Source organism: Aulonocara stuartgranti (assembly GCF_965226115.1).
Source record: "Aulonocara stuartgranti genome assembly, chromosome: 14".
Taxonomy (NCBI): domain Eukaryota; kingdom Metazoa; phylum Chordata; class Actinopteri; order Cichliformes; family Cichlidae; genus Aulonocara; species Aulonocara stuartgranti.
This window is the reverse complement of record NC_138950.1, coordinates 21,513,082-21,534,406: the sequence shown is the minus strand read 5'-3', so window position 1 is coordinate 21,534,406 and position 21,325 is coordinate 21,513,082. Positions and strand designations below refer to the sequence as shown.

Sequence of the window (21,325 nt, the reverse complement as noted above, 5' to 3'; positions counted from 1 at the left end):
TGATTGTTACTGAAAGTATACACAGTAGTTTATTTATTTGGTATCATCCTCCTCCACATTTATTCGTGATGCCTTCAAGTTCAACCTCGTAAAGTGGAGCACTTTTTGGTTTTGCATTAGCTGCTTTTGGAAAGAACAAATTGTGCACCCTGTAGCCTAGAAATCTGTATTATATTAGTTAATTAATTAAATAATTGCATTAATGACAGTTTTAGACACGGTAGCCCTTATGAAAAAAAAACATACAATATGCGACTGAATGGTCGATTTCTTTACGAGGTGACTCTAATATCTCCGACAACCCTCGAAGGCAGCATCAGCTGAGCTAAATTGCCATCACAGAGCCCTCAAGGTCCTCATTTGAGTCCAGGTGAAGACATGCAGCTGTTCTGTTGGGGAGACAGCTCCAGCGGACAGTTCGGGTCACAGGGGGCCCCCAGCCCCGTGTCCTGGACCGTCCCCGGGGTTGTAACTAAGATCTGCTGTGGGGATCGGCACACTTTATTTCTTAATGCAGACGGGGACATGCTGTCATGTGGGCACAACTCTCAGGGACAACTTGGACGACAGAAGAAAAAAAATGGAAAGATCATAGGTGAGTAGGCTGTTTAGCTGTTTTCATTTAAAGGAAACAAAATAATAAAACAAAATATTATAATTTTATTATTTGATTAATTGCTTTCTTAGTTTCTTTTCACGGGTATTTGGACATATTTATTTAAGGTGTGATTTGACCGTGTGGCGCAGGCTTTTAATCAGATACTGCGTCCTTAAGAAGCGATAAATCATCTCCGGAACACTTACTGCGTAAATAAAACTTAATGCGTCAAGTTTCAGTTTCGTTTCAGTGCTGTCGGTGCAGACAACGAAAGTTAAAACCTAAGAAACTTCAGAGTTGCTAGATGTAGCAAGAAATATGAAATATGACGGAAGCGCGAACACGGACAGTCATATAAATCACGTGCAAAATGTAAGAAATAAATAACAGGTTTATATTATTGTCTCATATTATTATATATTTTTGATACATTAGCATGCATATTGTATGCATGTATGTATGTACTGTGAAACCTAGAAGCTATAACTGGCTTTAACCCAGAGAAAGCGCAGGTAAGTAAGGTAAGCTGTTTACTGCTTTGCAACACTATAGATGAGAAGCTTTGCACAGGTTTTAGCGGATGTCCCAAACTTCCCTGTTTGTCTTTGTTTATGATTAAGTTCTACTGTAGTCAGACATGTAATGTGATCCAGCTGACACGTTTGTGTGCAATTTCTGTCGTTCTTTCTAAGCTCAAGTGGAGGGGCTGGGCCGTGTGGTGGCGATGGCTTGCGGTCAGGACCACTCTCTGGCTGTGAGTGCATCTGGACACGTTTTCTCCTGGGGGGCAGGAGAGGATGGACAGCTAGGGTTACCAACACCTCCCAACAGTCACAGACCAAGGTAATCACTCATTCAGTGACACATGAATAATATGCACAATTATCACTCAATTGTTCAAAGCTTTTTGCCACATTTTTACGAATTGTTGTCCATCATCATGCAGCAAGGTGCCTATCCCACTGCCCATACCGATAATTCAAGTTGCTTGTGGAAACTCCCATTCCCTGGCCCTGACTAAAGGTAAGACACAACTTTGTGTGTTCATATGGAACAAGGGCGATAACAGTTTTCCCCACACATGATGACTGATGATGAATTTTTCCTTTTTTAAAGTGTCTTTATCCGTATTGTAAACCCAGCTTGCCCTAAAAGTGTGACGTATATTCTTTCACGTAGCTGACAGTATTTGAAGATATTTCATTGTCCAGAGGCTCATTTGGCAAAGAGAGTCAGTCCATTTAAACTCCAGCACTTTATCCAGCAGTATATCAATTAAAAGGCCATAACTGCGCCTGAATTTCTAATTTGATTTACATAATTCTCACTTATATAACGTATAACATGCATCCTATTTATTCTACTTCTAAGTAAAATATTCTGTGGTGGTTGAGGAATAATAATGTGATAAACTAAATTAATGATTTGTTTGTTAATTGAACATTTTAAAAACACTTTTCACCTCTCTCCAGGAGGCGATGTCTTCTCGTGGGGTTTAAACAGTCATGGTCAGCTGGGCCTGGGGAAGGAGGTGCCGGTGCAGGATACACCCGTCATAATTTGTGCTTTGGCTGGAGTAGCGGTAACCCAGATTGCAGCAGGAGGGACCCACAGTCTGTTCCTTACCCTCGCAGACCTGGTGTACTGCTGTGGGGCCAATAAATGTGGTCAGCTCGGGGTTAACAGGGTGGATGAGAAAGGTAGAGCAAGTTAGTGACTCATAAACTTAGTGTATATGTGTGTGGCATGATTTGAAATAAAACACACTACTTTTTTATCTGTTTCTGCTTTAACAGGCAGGTTCAACATCTGTATGGTGCCTGCGCTCAGACCTCTAAGTGTCTCCTTCATAAGCTGTGGAGAGTCGCACTCTGCTGTGCTGACAAAGGTTTGACTTCACTGGTTCATCCAGGTGACTCCAACCATTGATTAACAAAGTAAAAGCTACGGTTGTTTTGCTTTGCAGGACGGTGAAGTTTACACTTTTGGAGACGGAAGTCAAGGTCAGCTCGGTCACAGCACCTCTGCTAATGAAGTGAAGCCCAAACTGGTTGCAGGTGTGGATGGTCCTGCTTCCCAGATTGCATGTGGCAGGTAAAAACCGGGATGTTTTGTTTTTAATATAAGCACCACCATGGCTACCATCATGATCATTTATAGCGTTTCACAGTCTGTGTGCTAAAGATCCCCGTTGTGTTGTATTGTCAATGTTAGCTAGAACGCACTTAAGCATAGAGAAAAGTGCCTGGGTGGATGAGGTGTGTTTGATGAAGCAGTTTGAGTGCTATTTAATACCCACTCCATGGACTGTTTTTGGTCTGCCAGGCATCACACTCTGGTTTTGGGCTCTTCTGGTCAGCTCTGGGCTTTTGGCAGTGGAGCTAAAGGTCAAACTGGAAATGGGCACAATGGTGGCAGTCTGACTCCCACTCTGGTTCAGTTTCCATGGACCACTGACGATGCAGCAGCCATGCCCAGTGGTATGTATGCGTGTTAGATGTTGCTAGTAGGATTAATAGTTCAGAATCTCGAATGTAAATTAAGTTTATGTGCTTTATAAATTTTGAATGTTTAGATGAAATTGTTTGATTTTTGTTTAAGCAGACTTGAAAATAGCTGCTGGGTGGAACACAAACTTTGCTTACTCTTCACCTGCAGAGGTAATCAAACACCTACAGCTTTAACTGCTCACAGAAAACAGGTCACTCTGCCTGCTCACTTCTTCTCTCTTTTATTTTAAGAACTCTGTTCACAAACAGATAACCGGACGTCTTGATGAGACAAAACTCCAAGAATGGCTGATGATGGAGCATAGTAATGTGGAGGCAAAAAGGTAATTCATCATCATTCTGGGATTTTTAGATTTATGTGACTGCAGTTTTAATATTAGTTATATTAAATATATGTTCAAGATCTTCACTGTCTCAGTCTCTGCTGATGTTTCTTTCTCTTTGCGACAGAGAAATAGGATCGATGTTCCTGACAAGTTCAAGTCTTGTTGCAAGTTTCACAAAAGCCAAGTAAGTCCTTCACTGATGGTTTTGTCTGGGTCGGGGTTAATCTAGAAATGTAAGATTTAAGGGTTGACTGGTTGGTGCTGCCGCTCACCTCTGTTTGATATCAGTGGGTTTCCACTGGAAGCAGGCGACTTAACCGTGGACCTGGAGGCCGCTAGCCGAGCTTTCGACCAGCTGTTCACAAGACAGTGGATCAAACAATCAGTTAAGAACATTCTTTAAACAATTTGAGATATGACGACTTTTTTTTTAAACTTGTGATCTCATACAGTAGGTCTCCTTTCCATGCAGGTAAACTTGGTCCCTCTGTGCGACTTGCTGTCAAGAACTGCATTAAAATCTCCAGAGATCATCCTGATTCTTCTGACCTGCCCGCTTCTTCAAGAGGACTCTAATGTCATGAATACAGTTCTATCTGTGGCCATCACTATAGCAGAGATGTCGGACAAGACTCTGGAAACATTAAGTAAATGACTTTTGTCACAAGATTGGAGAACAAGCTTGTTAGTCAACCACTCGTTGTCAGGTTTATGCTGTAAATGCTTTAAATCAGTGGTCCCCAACCTTTTTTGTGCCACGGACCAGTTTAATGTCAGACAATATTTTCATGGACTGGCCTTTAAGGTGTTGCGGATAAATACAAAATAAAATGATACGGCTGATACGAGATGGTCCCACCTGGGAGTAATGGGGGGTAATGACACCCGAAGTGTGTTGCTTATGCTCAGTCTGCTCCGCAATTTTGTTTTGGTAGCTGTAACTGCAGAAAACCCTGCTTCACACTGTTCAGTCAGATTAGAAAAAAACTAAAATAATGTAAGTTATTAATTTTTTTTTCTGTGTGGCCTGCTACCCCAAAAAATAAAATTTATTCATAACACATGGGGAAAAGACCCAGGGAAACACAGTTAATGATGAAAACCATAAATTTCACACCCGAGCCTCAACTCTCGCGGCCGGGTACCAAACGACTCACGGGCTGTTAACGGTCCATGGCCCAGGGGTTGGGGACCGCCGCTTTAAATTAACACTAATTAACACTATTGATATTTACTCTTTAAACTCTTTAATTAAAACAATTTTTTTAATGTTAAAATGTAAGTACTGTTGTTATCCATGAATTTTCAAATTTAGCATTTAATGAAACAGCATTAGTTGTAGTTTTTTTTTTTTTTTAAATGAGATGCCAAATATAGTTTTTTACTTTCATTCCTAGACAGAAAAAATGTTTTAGTAGTTGAATGTTAAATTCGGTTTATATGCATAAAAAGTAACAACATATGACAGGCGGTCTAATAAATTGGTTTAGCCCAGTATAATGATCGAGTTTACTGTGATAACTTTAAAAGTATTTATTCAATGTAAGACACTGTTTTGTTTTAAAATCTCTTCAGTTTGTATAATAAGTTATTTTTTATTGCTAAATAATAGTTTTGGAGATGTTAGAAATCCAATTTATGCAGTGTAAACTTAATATTTCTTTGTATGTTTTTTGTGTGTTCTGCAGAAAAGTGGTGGAGTTCACTGTCCCCCTCGATACTGATGAAGCACATCATGGTCTTCAAAAAGGCTCTCGCCTTCATGCTAAAGAATGGCCTCTTACAAACACACAACCCAGGAGTCAAATTTATCCTGGAAGCCCTCAAGCTGCTATACAAAGTCAGTGCTGTGTGCTTTACTTCTGTTTTTTTTTTTTTAATGACCGTTAGATTTTGGGTATGAAATATTGGTTTCAATTAACAGATCAACTGGAATCTCTTGTTAGTAAAATATGATCAGTTCTAATAATTGAAAGTCTTGAGATAGAAAAACTGTTTAAAAAAAAGTTAACAAATGACAATATTGTTTCTGTTTTCTTGATTAAAAAATATATTTTTTTCCAGGCAAACAAAGCTGGAAAGTCCTACAAAGTCCCACTGAGCACCTTTTATGTAGAAGAAATCACAAATGCTGTGCAGCTTGACACTGACATCATGCTTTGGTGGCAATTCTCCAAAGAGGAGGTAAAAACAAACAGTACAGTAAACTCAAGTGCTTCAAATAAACAATGTGTCCATTTGTCCAGTATGGATTTCACTTTCTGTCAGACTGCTTTTTACTGATATTCACTATTAAATGACCGATTGTCTTAAAGGATGACGTGAACACACCTGCCATCTTCTGTCGCTACCCATTCCTTTTGACCCTGCTTCACAAAGTGGCCGTATTTAACTTCTGTGCAGCCACAGTGAAGGTAGAACGTGGATTCAGATTTCACCCTTTTTAACCATCTGCAATTACACAGGAACTGATTTCTATCTTTTAGCAGATTTCCTTCTAATTGGGTTTTTTTGCACTTACAGAATGTGCATCAACTCGCTCATCAAGCAGCTTTGGTGCCCCATCAACCGCATGCCCCAGACTCTCCACCTGCCCCAGTCTTCCAGCTAACCCTGAGGCGATCTCACCTGGTCGAGGACACCTTCAGACAGCTCAGTGCAGCCGACCACTGTGCATTCCAAAGGGAGCTTTTAGTAAATATGAAACTTTACTTTTACTAGATTGCTAGAGCTAGGGTTAGCACTGTTGGCCAGCAGTGTTTCGTTAAAGTGTAAAAGAGGACCCAAGTGTTTAGATGAATGCCCATAAAATTACTTTAGTAATTCGATATCGATAAGCAGAAGAGAATGGACATGGGATTAAATAAACTGCTCTATAAAATCACGAGTTGCAGAAACTAACAGAAACATGATTTTTTTTTCTGTCCTAGGTGCTGTTTGTGGAGGACAGGAAGACAACAAATGTCAACAAAAGGGACTTTTTCCTGCATGTGTTTGATGAGCTGATGGCTCCAGAACCAGAATCTAAAATGTTCATATATAATGAGAGCCAGACTGTGGCCTGGTTCCCTCCCAAGGTAAGACCAATTATGGAAAAAACCTACATTAATAATCTATGTGCTGCTTAAAAAAATAAAGCAGCAGATTAAAAAAATTAATATAGAGAGATATAGATATATGATCAATTTCAGATTTAAAATGGATTTTTCTGTATCACAATTTCTTTTTATTCACCGACCAAACAGCCAAAAGTAGAGGAGAAGACTTACTTCCTGTTTGGCGTTCTGTGTGGCCTGGCTCTCTACAACCACAACATTATCCACCTGCGCTTCCCACAAGCTCTGTTCAAGAAGCTGCTCAGGGTCAAACCTACGCTGGACGACATGAAGGAGTTTGACCCTGTGCTGGCAGAGTAAGACAGACTTAAAAACACACAAGTGAAACGCGTTCTTTCTCACATGACATGACAAAAGAAGTTTATTGATACATAGATATTTCCCGTGCGTTTAACCTCAAATACACTGAAAATAGTGCTAACAACAGTATCAAAACATTCATCAGTGCTTTTGTGCCTTTAGGTCTTGGAGGATCATCTTAGAGGACTACACCCCTGATGTTGTTCAAACGCTGGACACTACTTTCACTGTAAGTTTACTAAATCATGTGTTTCGTGTCTGTTTTTCTTTCACACTTTCTTCACCTGACAGAGTGATTATCTGTGGTAGGTGTCCTGGGCTGGTGAGACAGTTGAGCTTGATCCAAATGAACCAGGAAAACTTGTCACCGGGTCAAACAGGTGTGTATAAACAGTCTACACAGCACTCCTTCTCTGCCATCTAACAGCTACATCCACGCTGTGCTCCCTTCTTTATAGTTGCAACATGCCATTACACTGGCTGGGATGTTGCCAACACTATAAATCAGTACTTGTATACTTTTAAATGTTTTTTTTTTTTCATCAATAGGAAAGAATACGTAGCTGCCTTTGTGAACTACGTCTTCAACAAATCAGTGGAGAGAGTGTTTGACGAGTTCAAGAGAGGGTTTTTCAAAGTGTGCAACATGGACGTGGTGGACTTCTTCCAGCCAGAGGAGCTGCAAGCAGTGATGGTGGGCCAAGAAAACTACGACTGGGAGGTGTTCAAGAAGGTAAAGAGATATAAACTTGAAGAGATCCAATATTGATGCTAAGATTTTTATTCATAATCTGATTTGTTTTTTTTAATTCACCATATTCTGAATGAGTAATTTTCCTTGCCAATGCAGGATAGTTTAGCACGCTATGCTATGAATTCCCTAAAACACCTGAACCATATGTGTCACCATAGTTCAGTTTGACCAAAAGAATACAAAAGAATAGCTGACTGTGTGCACACTTGCAACGTAACATAAATCAGGAATTAAATTTAAAGCTTGCACTCTGCTTATGAAATTAGCAGAGTGACACCACTGACACCTAGTCTGGTGCCAGTGGGATTAAAAAAATGTAAATGATACACATATTTCATATATGTCCTTATTTTTATGTTCCCAAACAGAACACATTTTATGAAGGCGAATACCATGATGAGCATCCAAATATAGTGGTGTTCTGGGAGGTGTTTGAGAGCCTGACAGCAGAGGAAAAGAAAAAGTTCCTTTGTAAGTATTTCATCATTAGGCTTGCTGACATTTCCATTTACGTCTATCAGTTTTAGCTTACTTGACATGTGTTTCTTGATGTCCTGCCAAAAATTTGTGTAACATTTCAGATTCCATTTTTCACTTATCCTCTGTTATTTTCTTTCATCCTCAGTGTTTCTCACAGGCAGTGATCGCGTACCCTTCCTGGGAATGGAGAGCATCAAGATGAGAGTGGCTGCGCTGCCCGATGCTTCTGAACGCCATTTGCCTGAATCGCTTACCTGCCATTTCCTGTTGTTACTGCCCATCTACAGGAGATACCCAGTCGAGAGGACGATGCGCACAAGGCTTCTCCAGGCTATCAATCACAACAGAGGCTTCCGGAAGAAGCAACGCACCACAGAGTGAAGCAGCAGGGGTTTCGTTGTAAAGAGCCCATCTTAGCATCGGTTATTTTTCGGCTCTTCTTGCTTTACAATCTGTGCTATTAATTTTGAGTGATATTTTTTATTGTTATTACAATTTTTTTTTTTTTTTTTTGTGCTTTTAAAATGAACACAAGCTTAAATCTTCAATAAATACAGTGCTTAGCAAATTTCTTACACCGCCCAGTTTATGGATTAAACCACAGTATTGGTAATTAATAAAATAACCTTTTAATGGTTCTGTAGTGGTTAATCCACCACTGTGCACAAGCTCTCAAAATTCTGATTTGTAATGCTACAAAATAACCATTGTTATCTGTGAATTTTCAGATTCAGTTTTGCAAATAAGCGTGTCAGATTTGTTATTTTATTTATTTTATTTAGTTTCAGGGGTTGAATTGTATCCTCAGAGAAGTCCTGTGTGCCCGCTCAAATGTGGGTAAAAAACATGAACCCACTTTGTTGTCTGCCTAAGAAATAACAGTATAACATTTAGTTGTAAACAAGTTTTTGACAGATTTCTATAATATTTGTGTAAGAAATTTGTTAAACACTTCATGTCATACCTACTTAGAACATACTTAGATTAGGAAATCACCTTTTCTTGCATTTGTACCTAGTAAATCATCTTAATAAATTCTCTGCTATGCTGCCTAGTATTTTATTATTTTTGTATTATTACCACTTCTCTGGAGATGAGTTACACTCTGACACACTACCTCTGCTCAATAATGAGACACAATAACAGTACCTTCATTACAGTCAATATATATGGTTACAATAATAAAACTGAAAATGATAAATTACTTGACTCCTTAGAAGAAAGAATTATCTTCTGGCTCTCCAAATACACAAACTCAATCCTCTTCATTGGTGGAGACTTTAACATCGCTTTAGGTAATATGGTTGATAGATGGCCTCCAGGGCAGCAGTCTTCATACAGTACAAACTTTACAAATTTCATGGGAAAATGTAATGTTGTGGATATTTGGAGAGAAAAATTTCCAGATGATAGACTCTTTACTTGGCGCAACAGGATCCAGGATCCTGTTGCAGGAGCAATTCACATTAACATCCAAATGCTTACACTGGATAATATACCTTACAAATTCTCCTATTTGAAGTTAAATAATTCCTTACTAAAGGATTCTTGAGAAGATATGGGAGTCAAATGACTAAATTGAGGAAGAAGTGATCAGCAAACCTCGGAGGAAGATTTTACTAGACCTTCAAAATAGATTGGACGGTTTATACCGACGCAAGGCTGCGGGTGCTTTTGTAAGATCCAGGAAGAGGTGGCTGGAGGAGGGAGAACAAAATTCTGCTTCCTTTTTCAGGCTTGAAAAATACAGATCAAAAACAAACTCTATTCATCAACTAAATATTAATGGCATTGTCTCCTAGGCAAATTTTTGTGCCAAATTCTATGCTAAACTGTACAACTCAAAATATAATGAGGACACTATTTCTCAATAATATTAAAAACCTAAAAACTATTGATGTGGACGATAGGAGTCATTGTGACAGCCCTCTGATGGTGGAGGAAGTTTCTAATTCCATTTCTGCACTTAAGGCCAATAAATCTCCCGGCACAGAGGGTTTAACTGCAGAGTTTTACAAATCATTTTCTAATCTCCTGGCTCCGTTCTTACTACAGGTTTTCAAAGAAAGTATAGAGAATAACACCCTCCCTCCTACTCTTACTCAAGGTCTCATAACACTTATTCCAAAAGACTCACTTTTTATTGAGACCCATCTGTCTGCTCAATAATGACTATATGGCTTTAGTACTTGTTAACAGAATTTAAAGAGTTCTTGAGACACAGTCAGGCTTTATGAGAAATAAGCATATTTCTAATAACATTAGACTAGTTTTGGATTTACTTGATTACTCTGATTTGGTACCAAATCAGATTTCCATGTATGTCAACTGCAAGTGTCCAGAGTGAGGACAGACTGAGGGACCCACTGCTGCACATCATCTGTGAGGCTTTGCACCCCTGATGATCCACCAGGACAAACTCAGCAGTGTGTGAGGAGGAGGAAGAGCCAGCAGCAGCTGACAGATGGAGAGAATAGACAGACTTTAATGTTCAGAAACCTAAAGTATGTATCAGCAGCAGAATGGAGCTAAAAATAAATGTCCATGTTTTTTTTTTTTCAGTTATATGAAGCTTGGAGTATTTTGGATTAGTAGCACTGCTGTGTTTGTTGCATCATATTGCTGTAATTGTTTGTATGCTTTATATATTTTGAGGTAAGTTGATCTATAGTGTTACATCATATTCTATAAGGATGTTATGTGTTTGGATACTTTCTGCCCAGTTTGACCCATTTAGCAGAAGTCAGCCTGTTTAAGGCTCTGATATCTATTCTGTAGGTATGACTTTCTCACCCAATAAAGGAATATGCAATATATCAGCCAACTCTTCATTTTATCACAAACAGTTATCACATTTTAATTATTAAATAATGGTACAGAAATAAGGCCTCATTCTGTATAAGAAAAATTACCAGTACCGGGACCGTACGAGGGAAATTTCTTTTGCAGTTCATCTGATACGATAAAATTACTTATTATATTTTCCAGTGTTATTGTTTGTTTTTTGCTAGGGAGAAGAGTATTTATTTTTGTTATGAGAATCAAACTGGTTAACATTCATAGGTGTTCTCAGCAGTGTGTCTTTTTGGGGGGGGGGGGGAGCAGGGTGAATTATACAACATATATATTTTCAGAATCAATACAGAGTGTGTGAACAATGGGGGTTAGGCATTATATGACATTTCTAGACGAGCTGGGTAACCCTGGTTTCCAGATAGATGTTTTTACTCATGTTGCTGGACAATTACAGCCATTAAAAAAAAAAAAACATTAGAAGGGGAAAAGCTTTCATCGTCCAAACGTTCAAGCAGAGCCAGTTGATCATTTTCAAACCCAGATTTGAGTTCTTTTTATTAAGTGGACGGTCTGTCTGAGGTTACCGCTTTTTCTTGGCTCAGAGATATCGCTCATGAAACATCTGCAATAATACTCTTGCTGTACACAAACATACATACATACATACATAAATACTCCTAAAAAAAACAAAACAAAAAAAACATAATTAAGCAGTAATTACACAGTAGAAAAAAAGAAACTTAAAGCCAATTGCTCTTGCTACAAAATTGCGAAGACTTAAAAAAGGCAATGCTAATGAAATGGCTGTGCTGTGAAACGGCGGTAACGCCTCGCATCTTCTCTAAGTCGTCTTGTAGCGTGTTGTTCAGCTCCACACGTACGTGGAGTCTTCATGTCGCTGTGTGTTTCATCCAAGTCCAGCTTCTTTGATATGTATGTTGTGTTTATTTTCTTTTTTCAAATTTTAGTCAGGTGAGATGACGAGTTCTATGTGCAAGTGCTGGAGTTTTTATCTGACGAGGTGGAAAGTGAGCCAGTACATGAAAATGGGCTGTGCTGCTGCTATAGCCATGGTGAGGTACATCCTCAGTTGGTTTCTGGCTCCTCTCACTAGCTTCCCTTCTGCTGCTGCTTCTGACAACAGCTTCAGACGCAGAGTGCGTATCTGAGGAGAGACAAGCAAAAGATATTTGAAAACGTTTTATTTGCAGCTCTAGATTTTTTAACCTGAGCATCCACCAAAGCAGCTTTGCAAAAAGACAAATTTATCTTATACTGTCTTAAACTGGTGGGTTATACAACCCCCTCAGTTCAACTGTCGGACACAAAAACTCTTTCAACGCCTCTTTCTTTAACACTCATCTCCCTAAATTGTCTTTTTCTTCTGACTGGCTGCTCCTTGCCTCACCAATGCAAACAGCACGCATTGTGCTAAACAGAAGTCAGGGTGGAACAAGAGTACAGGAAAAACAAATGATACAAAAAAACTTGAAGGCTAAACGTCTGACTCAAAAGGATTATTGCAGTCTCTGAAACTTCGGCCACGTTTAACAACAGCACCCCCAAGTGGAAAAAACTTAAGTCTGCAAATTACCTGACCTGTCTAACTTTTTATCTTTAAATATGACTACCCCAAGTTTCAGGAAGTTATGATAAAAAAAAAAATCACAAGGAATTTATTATTATTATTATTGTTGCGATTATGTACTAAAAAATACAGAAGGATGCATTTGCACAGTTTGACGTGAGATCTATGAACCTTTAAGGCTTTCTGACATGTGTTCAAGCCTATAACCATCTTCAATAATTTTTCAAAAATAAAATCTGTACATCCATCCATCCGCTTATCCTTTTCAGGGTCGCAGGGGGCGCTGGAGCCTATCCCAGCAGTCATAGGGCGAGAGGCGGGGTACACCCTGGACAGGTCGCCAGTCTGTCGCAGGGCCAACAAACTCCACACAGAAAGACCCCGGTCTGATGGTGGAATTGAACTCAGGACCTTCTTGCTGTGCAGCAACAGTGCTAACCACCGTGCCACCCTAAAATCTGTACACTAAAACAAAATTACTAAACGTAAGTAAATAATTTTACTCACCATGAAGACAAAGATGGCAGCACAGCACCACAGCAGAGACAGATAATATGCCGACTTCCCAAACAAAAGGCCCGCCACTAAGCCTACAATCATCCTACAGAAACAAAAGGAGAGATATACACATTTAAGGCATGACACTGACAGATTCAGAGTAATAAAAGGCAAACAATGACACCAATTGGTACATACCCAACATATTTATAGCCAGCAAAGGCCAGCAGGTCTATAGTGGTGAGGTCTGTGTTTACAGTGACAAGGTAGAGCGACAGGAGGACCACCAGGACTTCCATGATTAACCACACCAAAGCTGAGCTTGCCTGAACTCCCAGCAGCTCTGGTGAAAACCTGAGGAAGTCCATAGAAATAACAGAGTCCATAGAAATATAACAGAGAATACTCTAAATCCTTTATTATGAACCTGTGGTGATGTTCTCCATTTTTGGCTTTAAGGTTTGAAAAGGACAGCCTTTAAGAAAATGAAATGGCTTAAACCAGAAACACATAAAACTACAAGTCTCCAAAAAGTGTTTAAGATGGTCATAACCGGAGCTTAGGGTCATACTCAAATGTGCATCACTCTGATAAAAACATGGATGCAGATGTACCTGCTCTGTGTGCCGAGGGCCAGTCCGGCCACCAGGATGTATGTGATGAAGCCCATGGTAGGAATATAAAGATCGGGAGCGTTCACATCAAAGCGCGGAGCCACAGGAGTGTCCTGCTGGTAGCTCACCTCCCAGTTCTGCAACATACATGATCACACACTTACTTTCAAACATGTAAGACCCAAAATAAACATGTTTTTAAATATTTGGGTCTATGTGAAGATAGCAGGTTTCTTCTTTTATCTTAAATATTTATGGAAAACCACAAGCAATCTCTACACATATCCACCAGAATGATTGACATTTAGCAGGTGTAAAGAGACTCACTTCGTGCATATATGGGAAAACTAGAAGGCCCAGCTTCTTCCCGACGTACACTGTGTCCACAGCAAAGTAGTACTTTAGCTTGGAAATTGGGATGAATCTATCCAGCTGAAACAAGCAAGCATGCGGACATGAATACGAGGCTCTGACTAACAAGGGCAATCACTGCATTTATTCTACCATTATTATGAGATTAAACATGAGCAGGATTTTACTGGACTCATTCCTGTTAAAAATTGGTGAGCTGCTCTTACGTTCTTGTCAACCATTTCTCTCCCCTGGGATGCCAGCGAGCTGCCATATGCCATGGCCAGATTGGACATGGGCTCTGACAGGAGGGTCTGACCAGGAAATCCTGCAGTTTGAGGGCCGGCCTGCTGGTTCCTGCCAATGTGACACAAGACAGGGGATCAGCTCGGTGAACATGATGATCTAATCAGCAAAAGCAATATTTACAACACATGCAAGCAGAAGACAAAAGACATGAGCTCGATCAAGTAAAACATGAGGTGTGGAATGTTGTCGCCCCCTTCTGGCACTGAGTGTATTTGTAAAAACACAGTCAAAGGCTTCTTCTTGAGAAGGAAAAAACAGCTTCATCCTCATTGGCAGGAGTCCCACCTGTATCCTGCCTGTGGTCCAGGCCCAGCTCTGCTCGTATCCTCAAACAGCTGACTGCCATCTGGACTGTCCCCTGGACTATTCCTTAGACGCATACTGGGCTCTGTGTAAAAAGAGTTTTGAGAAGGAGAAAACACTCATGATGGATATCCTTAAGGGTAATCAATCTGTCCAGTTAGAAAACATGAACTATTGTGAACCCATTTCACCTGTTTTGGTGAATACAGGTGCAGTGGAGAGACATCGATAAGAGAGCCCCTAAAAAAGGGGTTTTAAAGAAAATTCTGCATTTAACTGGGGCCAGTGAAGTGACTTCAGTGCAGGGGTAATATGCTCAAATTTCAATATTAGTGTAAAGACACTGGTTGCTGTAATTGGGCCAAAATGAATCCGTCTTTCTGATGATTTGGATAATCTTGTAAATAAAGCGTTACAGATGCATGGACTAATTTCTCAGAGCCAGTTTGAGATCTGGATTTTCTAACTTTTACTATTCGTTAAGTGGTAGAAAAATTATTTAACTGTTCTCAGAAGGGAATTTTAATTATGAGAAAAAAATCTGTCTCTAAGTTTTTGGACTCACAAACAAATATTTCCATCCCGTTTCAGTTCAGTTCTTAAAAGTTTCGAGACATCCAGCAATTATGAAGAGGTGTTAGATCAGAGGAAAAAGACAGGTATAACTTTGTATCATCTGAATAACAACAGTAAAGTATATTATTATTATTATTATTATGTATGATAGCAACAACTGGGATCGTGTAAAAGTTAACAAGTAATTGACTAAGAACACCCAAAGTTTTTAGACCACAGTGTGCTGTTGAAGATGCTGGTCTGAATTAGCTATAAAGAGAACTGTTAAGGAAAGTACACGTCTATTTACACAAAATAAATTCATAGTATGAAATCTCAGTACAGAAGACAGTCTTTTAAGTCATTTCCCTGAAGTATTATTCATATAATCAGACACTTATCACAAGACCTGATTACTGCATCCTCAGGCGCCTACTGCTTGTTTAGACCTTGTTTTCCTCTCCCGTGTAAAGAGCAGCACACGGAAAAGAGAAGTCTTAAGAATGAAATAAAAAAGTGAAATAAATATATAAATATTACAAAACTGTTCTACTTTAAGCAAGAAAGCTTCAAGAGGGCCCCCTCTGCAGTGGCTTGACACATTTTTTAAAAGCACAAAAATAACACTGTACATTCATTACTAATCATTAAACTGATCAGAGTTCAAATAAGTAGTGATGGGACGTTCTGTATCGAGGCTTCGGAGCGTGTGTCGAGTAATGGAGGGGGCGTTTCCGCGAAGCGCGTATCGAGGCTTGCTTCATTTATGGGAGGAGCTGAAAATGATGACGTCCGAAGCCTCGCTGCCCGGCTGTACCACGTGACTGGTTCATGAAGCGGTTCGAACTTTGCCGCAAATAATCATTTTCCATACTGCCAGCATAAATATACACAGTATACTGCCATCACTACACTATAGGTGTTTTACACACTCCTTTTGTTGTTGACATTTACAGGCTGTGTGCAAAATGCCACACTCTTCAAATTCATGCCAGCTATTATTTTTACGTCCAGTAGGTGTCCTGCTAGAGCAAATGAAGCTTCATGAAGCTTCGCGTTGGGGTGAACCAATTGGATGAAAAGCTTCAGTGCTTCATGGGGCTTCATCTGCCCATCACTACAAATAAGCACTGTTTACTGCAAGCTCTGGCTCCTAAACAAACAAAGCTCAGCATAGAGGGAGCAAAAAAAGACTCCGAATAAGTAACGTCATCAGAGGGGACCGTTAGCCAGCCCAGCCCGTGCAACGGGAGACGAATTAGCTAGTTAGCAGTGTCAACACATATTGTCGGCGCCTATTATATAATTAAAGCTCTTTAATTAAAGTTGAAAGTTAAGCTTAAATTCACCGTTTAACTGTTTAACGTCAGCAGGTAGTCTCAACCGGCTGATAAGAGCGAGCTAACAGTAGCCAGCATCAAATGTGTGCATGCACCCGGCAAACGTATGAACTGAGCTAATGAGAAAATTACGTACGTAACTTACGCTGTCTGAACCCACTTTGAGTTGCAGTATAATCCATTTTAGAACAAGCAGGCGGTAGCGGCAGCTGTCAAACAAGCGACACTACTCGAAGTTGGTACTAGTTAGCGAGCTACACTGGGGAAGCTGTGGTCATTCATGAAAATTTACACGGAAGTGAATACGCTCTTCTTCTTCTTCTCTTGTAAATGTAACGATGAACGGACGTGAGAGGTGAACACCGCCGTCTGCTGTGTCGAGGTTTCTTCACGTCTATGCCCACGATAACGTTTCTATTGGTTTTTGCTTTGCTGCATTAATCATGGGCGACTGTGACTGTGTTAATAACCTTCTACACATAATAGCACATATTTATCCAGTATGTTTATTTTAACAGTTTTAACAGTGAGTAACAGATAATTATTTTGACCATAGTCTTATGAAGTAATTATTTTATACATTTTTATTGTGTAGTTTTCTAAAAAAAAAATACACAATGTTCCTGTCCTGTAAGCTATGGAAATGTATTAGTAATCTGTACAGAAACAGACACCCCTTATTACACGCGCACCTCATGGTTATTTTTATGGGTTGATAAAATTCGGTTCATATAACAGGGCTGATCTTTAATAGTAACTGGTGATTGTTTTATGATCTAGTATGGATAATAAGGATACGACATAAAATATAATATCAGTAGGAGTAATGTTATGAAAACTGACACATTCAGATTTCTTCCTGTCTGGAATTACCTCAAGGCGTGCAATTAGATTAAACACTTAGGCTATTACATAACCAGTTATTGGACAATGGGGGCATTTATAGACAGAGCTGGAAGTTATATTAAGCTAATAAGTTGGCTCATTAATTTAGTATGTGTAGTGAATGTGATGACCTCTCTCTTCTGAGCCGTTTGAACTTCCCTGCATACTGCCCATCTGTAATGTTGCTATAGAAAAGACAGAATGCAGAGACTCACAGTGGTATATAATAACAGTATGATTCTCCTCTGAAAGCACCAGGAGGCTACAGAGTTACCAAGATGTTTGTGTATTTTGGTGCCTGAACATTTACACACATCTAGTTTGCAAACCAACTAAAGTTCACTCCATTAACTAACAACAACAAAACATCAGTGATTTTTTTAAACTCTGTGACTCTGGACATTACAGTGCTTATCAGACTGTCAGTCAGCTTCATTGAACTGGAAAAACTTACTGTACATTACCGTAGCAATTACTGCTTACATCAAAATTGTCTGTAGAAAACCTTAGACACATATCTGACTATAATCAGTCATTTGTCATGTTGTAATTGGTCACACTGATCTAAAAATACCTATCCACGTTGGGATCTTGGAGATTATGTAAAGGTGATGATATGTATTTAAGTGAAAGTGAGACTGAAATGAATTTAATAAGACTCTAAAACTGTACTAAATGTATCTTAAAGTGACTTTTTAAAAATGGACTAGTACTTAAAAAAACATTTTCTACTCAATTATTCACACAAGTACACTCTGAACCAACGTTTACTTTTTTTTGTTGCTTTTCTGTGTTCTGACTTACTGTAAAATAGACAAGACTTGGAATGTGATCACACTTGACTGCTTGGCTGCCCATGAACCATCACCCGTAATGCCTTGTTTTTGAGTGGCACGACAGGAAAGTGTGACAGAGTATTAGGGCCACATTAAAAAAAAAAAAATATTATTGATCATTTTGAGAATAAACATGAAATTTTGATATAAAAGTTGCTGTTTCAAGACAAACTGCTACAGTTGCAACACCATCTGAGTTAGTGAAAGCAAGCGAAGAAGCATGCATGAAGTCATTTAAATCCACACCATTTAGTAACTCGTTGTTTTGACTGAAGACTAGATGGTTAAAAATAATGAGAATCTGGGGCTGTGAGCCTAGTCAGAGATGTGCCACTGACTTCCAAATATTAAGCAAGAAAATCAAACAAGATGTATAAAAGTGTGAATTTCGTGTTACTATTGCTGGCTTTATAAATAACTCATGAAGTTAAGTTGAAACCAAGCACACCATTGTTTTTCTTGTGACATTACCAATAAGTTTGATGTGTCACATGGCCCTCTTCTTATTGAAAAAACAAAGTTGTATCCAAGCTGGCCGACTTCTAAATGGCCACCATGGTCACCACCCATCTTGAGGAGTTTGCCCCCTCACATATACTAATGTGCCACAAACAGGACTTTAATATCACCAACCATTCCCATGTTATTACGGTGTATCCATATAAATGGCCCACCCTGTATACATGGTACACATACACACACGCCTACATATAGCTATATGCTTGACTTTTCCGGCATGGCTCGGATTTGTTATATAACTAATAAGTACCACAATAACTTTCAAGTTTTGCGATTGTTTTTCGCAGATTTCTGAAATATTTGTGGAACCTGAGTCTGTGAACAAGTTTATTTTAGCTAGTTTCAGATTTTAGTTTTGGTTTTATGACCTGTTACTAAATATTTTAGCTCTAGTGTGTGTAGCTTGTTCTCATATGTACATAATATCCTATCTGCCCAACACCGTATGAGATTTCATCAGCTGTATCAGTAATTTTATGGGTGTTTTTGTACACACCTCTTCTCGCTTGATCGACACTTGATGGACATGTCACTATGCATTATCACAAAAGATGACTTTCCTTTTTTTCCTTTCCTAGAACACCCAGCTATGTCTGACTGGAATAATACTTTTTCGTGGGCTAATCAGTGCTTTCTTTTACGTTACATACATCATTCAGCAAATGTGTTCTTCAGAATGTTTGACGACAAAAGAAAAATCTGTCTTTTATTCACTTTTATTCAGATAAATACGATTAGTTTAAAAGCATTTGGGGAGTTTCCAGACACAGCATTGGAGATGATTTACATAAAATAGCTTGGCCTTTACAGGAATCAAGAACAGCCAACACCCAGCCCCCAGAATGCGTTCCGTGGCTGCTTACACGACAGTGAACAAAAGATGCGGGGGTCACACCATTCAGAGACTGTGCAGCGACTCTACTGCCCCCAAGTGGCAAAGAAAATAAATAAATAAATAAATCAAGTGACGCACATTTAATGCATCACCCTTAAAGCGCTAATTTCCCTCATTTTGTGTAGTCTATGAAAAACGATTATGCACGTATTAAAAAGATTAAAAGAAATGTAAAGAACTTACTCTCTATATTAGGGGTTTCACAGTGTTTATTATATATATAGCACTTTTAATTCATTCATTCATCCATTCACACAACAGCCTTATTAAAAAAACAATATGTGAAAAAAATTGTGGTTATGATGTCTTTTTTATTGTATTTGTTAAAGTTGTGTTTTACAGTGATTGGACGTGGAAGTGTGATAAAGAAATGTACCCAGTAAAACCACATTTCTTCCTGTGGGTTTTAACTGATAAACATGATGTGAGCACACAAACTAATTTTGGCAGCGAACTGATTCAATCTGTGGATCTGCTTCCTCTCTCTCGAATCGTACACATTTCACTTGTCACTCTTTTGTTTAAGTTGACTTTGTGTCTCACTCTCTCCACTGACAGCTGGAGTCACCAGCCCTCAGGCACCGTGACAAACTCTGTACTGCACAACGAAGCTCTGAAACAGCCCGGCCTACACATGGACATGCAGGGCACATAAATGTGGAGTAATTTTCTCACGCTAAATTATGACACACACACACACACACACACGGGTTAGAGCAGGGACTATTTTGTCATGCATTTGAAAATCACTGCAAAGGGCACAAAGTACTATAGAGGTCTACAGTCATTAGAGGCAATTTGTATCATCATCAAAAAGTATCTCTTTGTACGGCATACAGAGTCGCAGGTAGTGTAATTATTGTTGTTGCACTCTGGTACATTTGGATGTGAAAACATTATTGCTGAAATAATCATGGGGTATATAAAGCAGGAAACAATTAGCTGTTTCTGGATGGTCATCAGTACTTAGTGTTTGAAAATAAGAACTGAATAACAGGAAAGTTATTGCATTTTGTTTTTCAGAAATTTTTAATGATAGATTTACAGTTTTTTACAGATGCTAGGACACATTTCTCAATACTTAGGTCGCGTTTGCAAAACTCCTCACACAGTGAGCACAACAGAAGTCTATGTGGGCTAAACTGAGGACCAGTTATCATTGTTTTGGCACAAAATGCATTCAATGACTACATCTCTCAAATTTCATGAATTATCTTCTCACTCAGACACAACAACTGCCAAAAACCTTTGTACGTACAGGACATTTTGCATGTGCTTACATACTGTTTTCAAAACTGTTAAACTTATGGTCAAAACAATAACACAATGCAAAACTTGAAAAGACAGCAAAATCCAACAGCAATATTTTAGTGAAACATATTTTAAACTAAAAATGCAGTTTAACCAGCCACAGCTGATTCTCATTGTAGATGAACATCTACACAGGTGTTACTCCTTCAATTTTCCAACTCCTTCAATTCTGGCAGCCAGAAGATTCTTTCCTAGGTGTGTTGCCCAAGATGACATAAGATGTGATGTGGATGACAACCTGTGGCCAAATGGAGAAGACCGAGTAGATTAGCATTACTATTGTATGTGTATCAGTGGATGGTGTGTATACAAATTCTTGTATTTTGGGATTACTTAGTGCAAAAAAATAAAAATACATAAACAAATATTAACGAATTCTGCATGATGTCTGATTCATTCCAGTAACATATATTGAAATTATAAACAGAGATGTGTCCTTGG

General features: G+C 39.0%; 2 protein-coding genes across 5 annotated transcripts; one reads left to right on the top strand and one right to left on the bottom strand.

Annotated features, from left to right (window-relative positions):
- The first annotated feature begins 330 nt into the window (after positions 1–330).
- LOC309687601 (putative E3 ubiquitin-protein ligase HERC6) lies at positions 331–9,134 on the top strand. Of its 2 annotated transcripts, none has more exons than XM_082502690.1 (23): positions 331–595; positions 1,291–1,441; positions 1,545–1,621; positions 2,071–2,298; positions 2,395–2,486; positions 2,565–2,692; positions 2,924–3,078; positions 3,203–3,258; positions 3,340–3,431; positions 3,559–3,618; positions 3,723–3,819; positions 3,907–4,081; positions 5,123–5,274; positions 5,499–5,618; positions 5,750–5,848; positions 5,958–6,128; positions 6,365–6,511; positions 6,680–6,846; positions 7,013–7,079; positions 7,160–7,230; positions 7,400–7,583; positions 7,973–8,075; positions 8,230–9,134. In XM_082502690.1, the coding sequence occupies exons 1-23, from the start codon at positions 379–381 to the stop codon at positions 8,463–8,465; spliced, it is 3,045 nt and encodes a 1,014-aa protein (XP_082358816.1). In that variant the 5' UTR covers positions 331–378; the 3' UTR covers positions 8,466–9,134. The 2 variants fall into 2 exon arrangements, with proteins under 2 accessions (XP_082358816.1, XP_082358817.1); XM_082502691.1 differs by lacking the exon at positions 331–595 and adding an exon at positions 846–970.
- A 2,041-nt stretch (positions 9,135–11,175) lies between these two features.
- On the bottom strand, positions 11,176–16,774 carry yif1b (Yip1 interacting factor homolog B). Of its 3 annotated transcripts, none has more exons than XM_082501968.1 (8): positions 16,575–16,774; positions 14,526–14,628; positions 14,159–14,288; positions 13,908–14,012; positions 13,581–13,717; positions 13,165–13,320; positions 12,976–13,069; positions 11,176–12,045 (listed from the first exon to the last, which is right to left on the bottom strand). In XM_082501968.1, the coding sequence occupies exons 1-8, from the start codon at positions 16,618–16,620 to the stop codon at positions 11,890–11,892; spliced, it is 927 nt and encodes a 308-aa protein (XP_082358094.1). In that variant the 5' UTR covers positions 16,621–16,774; the 3' UTR covers positions 11,176–11,889. The 3 variants fall into 3 exon arrangements, with proteins under 3 accessions (XP_082358094.1, XP_082358095.1, XP_082358096.1); XM_082501969.1 differs by having other exon boundaries at positions 16,584–16,773; XM_082501970.1 differs by lacking the exon at positions 16,575–16,774 and adding an exon at positions 16,448–16,556.
- Positions 16,775–21,325: the final 4,551 nt, after the last annotated feature.

Coding starts and splice junctions, on each gene's coding strand:
- yif1b (XM_082501968.1), bottom strand. CDS start 16,620: ATGGATTATACTGCAACTCAAAGTGGGTTCAGACAGCGTAAGTTAC. Junction 14,629..16,574: donor GTTCAGACAGCGTAAGTTAC/GTACGTAATTTT, acceptor CTTTTTACACAG/AGCCCAGTATGCGTCTAAGG. Junction 13,718..13,907: donor TTTTCCCATATATGCACGAA/GTGAGTCTCTTT, acceptor TGTATGTTGCAG/AACTGGGAGGTGAGCTACCA.
- LOC309687601 (XM_082502690.1), top strand. CDS start 379: ATGCAGCTGTTCTGTTGGGGAGACAGCTCCAGCGGACAGTTCGGGTCA. Junction 2,693..2,923: donor TCCCAGATTGCATGTGGCAG/GTAAAAACCGGG, acceptor TTGGTCTGCCAG/GCATCACACTCTGGTTTTGG. Junction 4,082..5,122: donor CAAGACTCTGGAAACATTAA/GTAAATGACTTT, acceptor TGTGTTCTGCAG/AAAAGTGGTGGAGTTCACTG.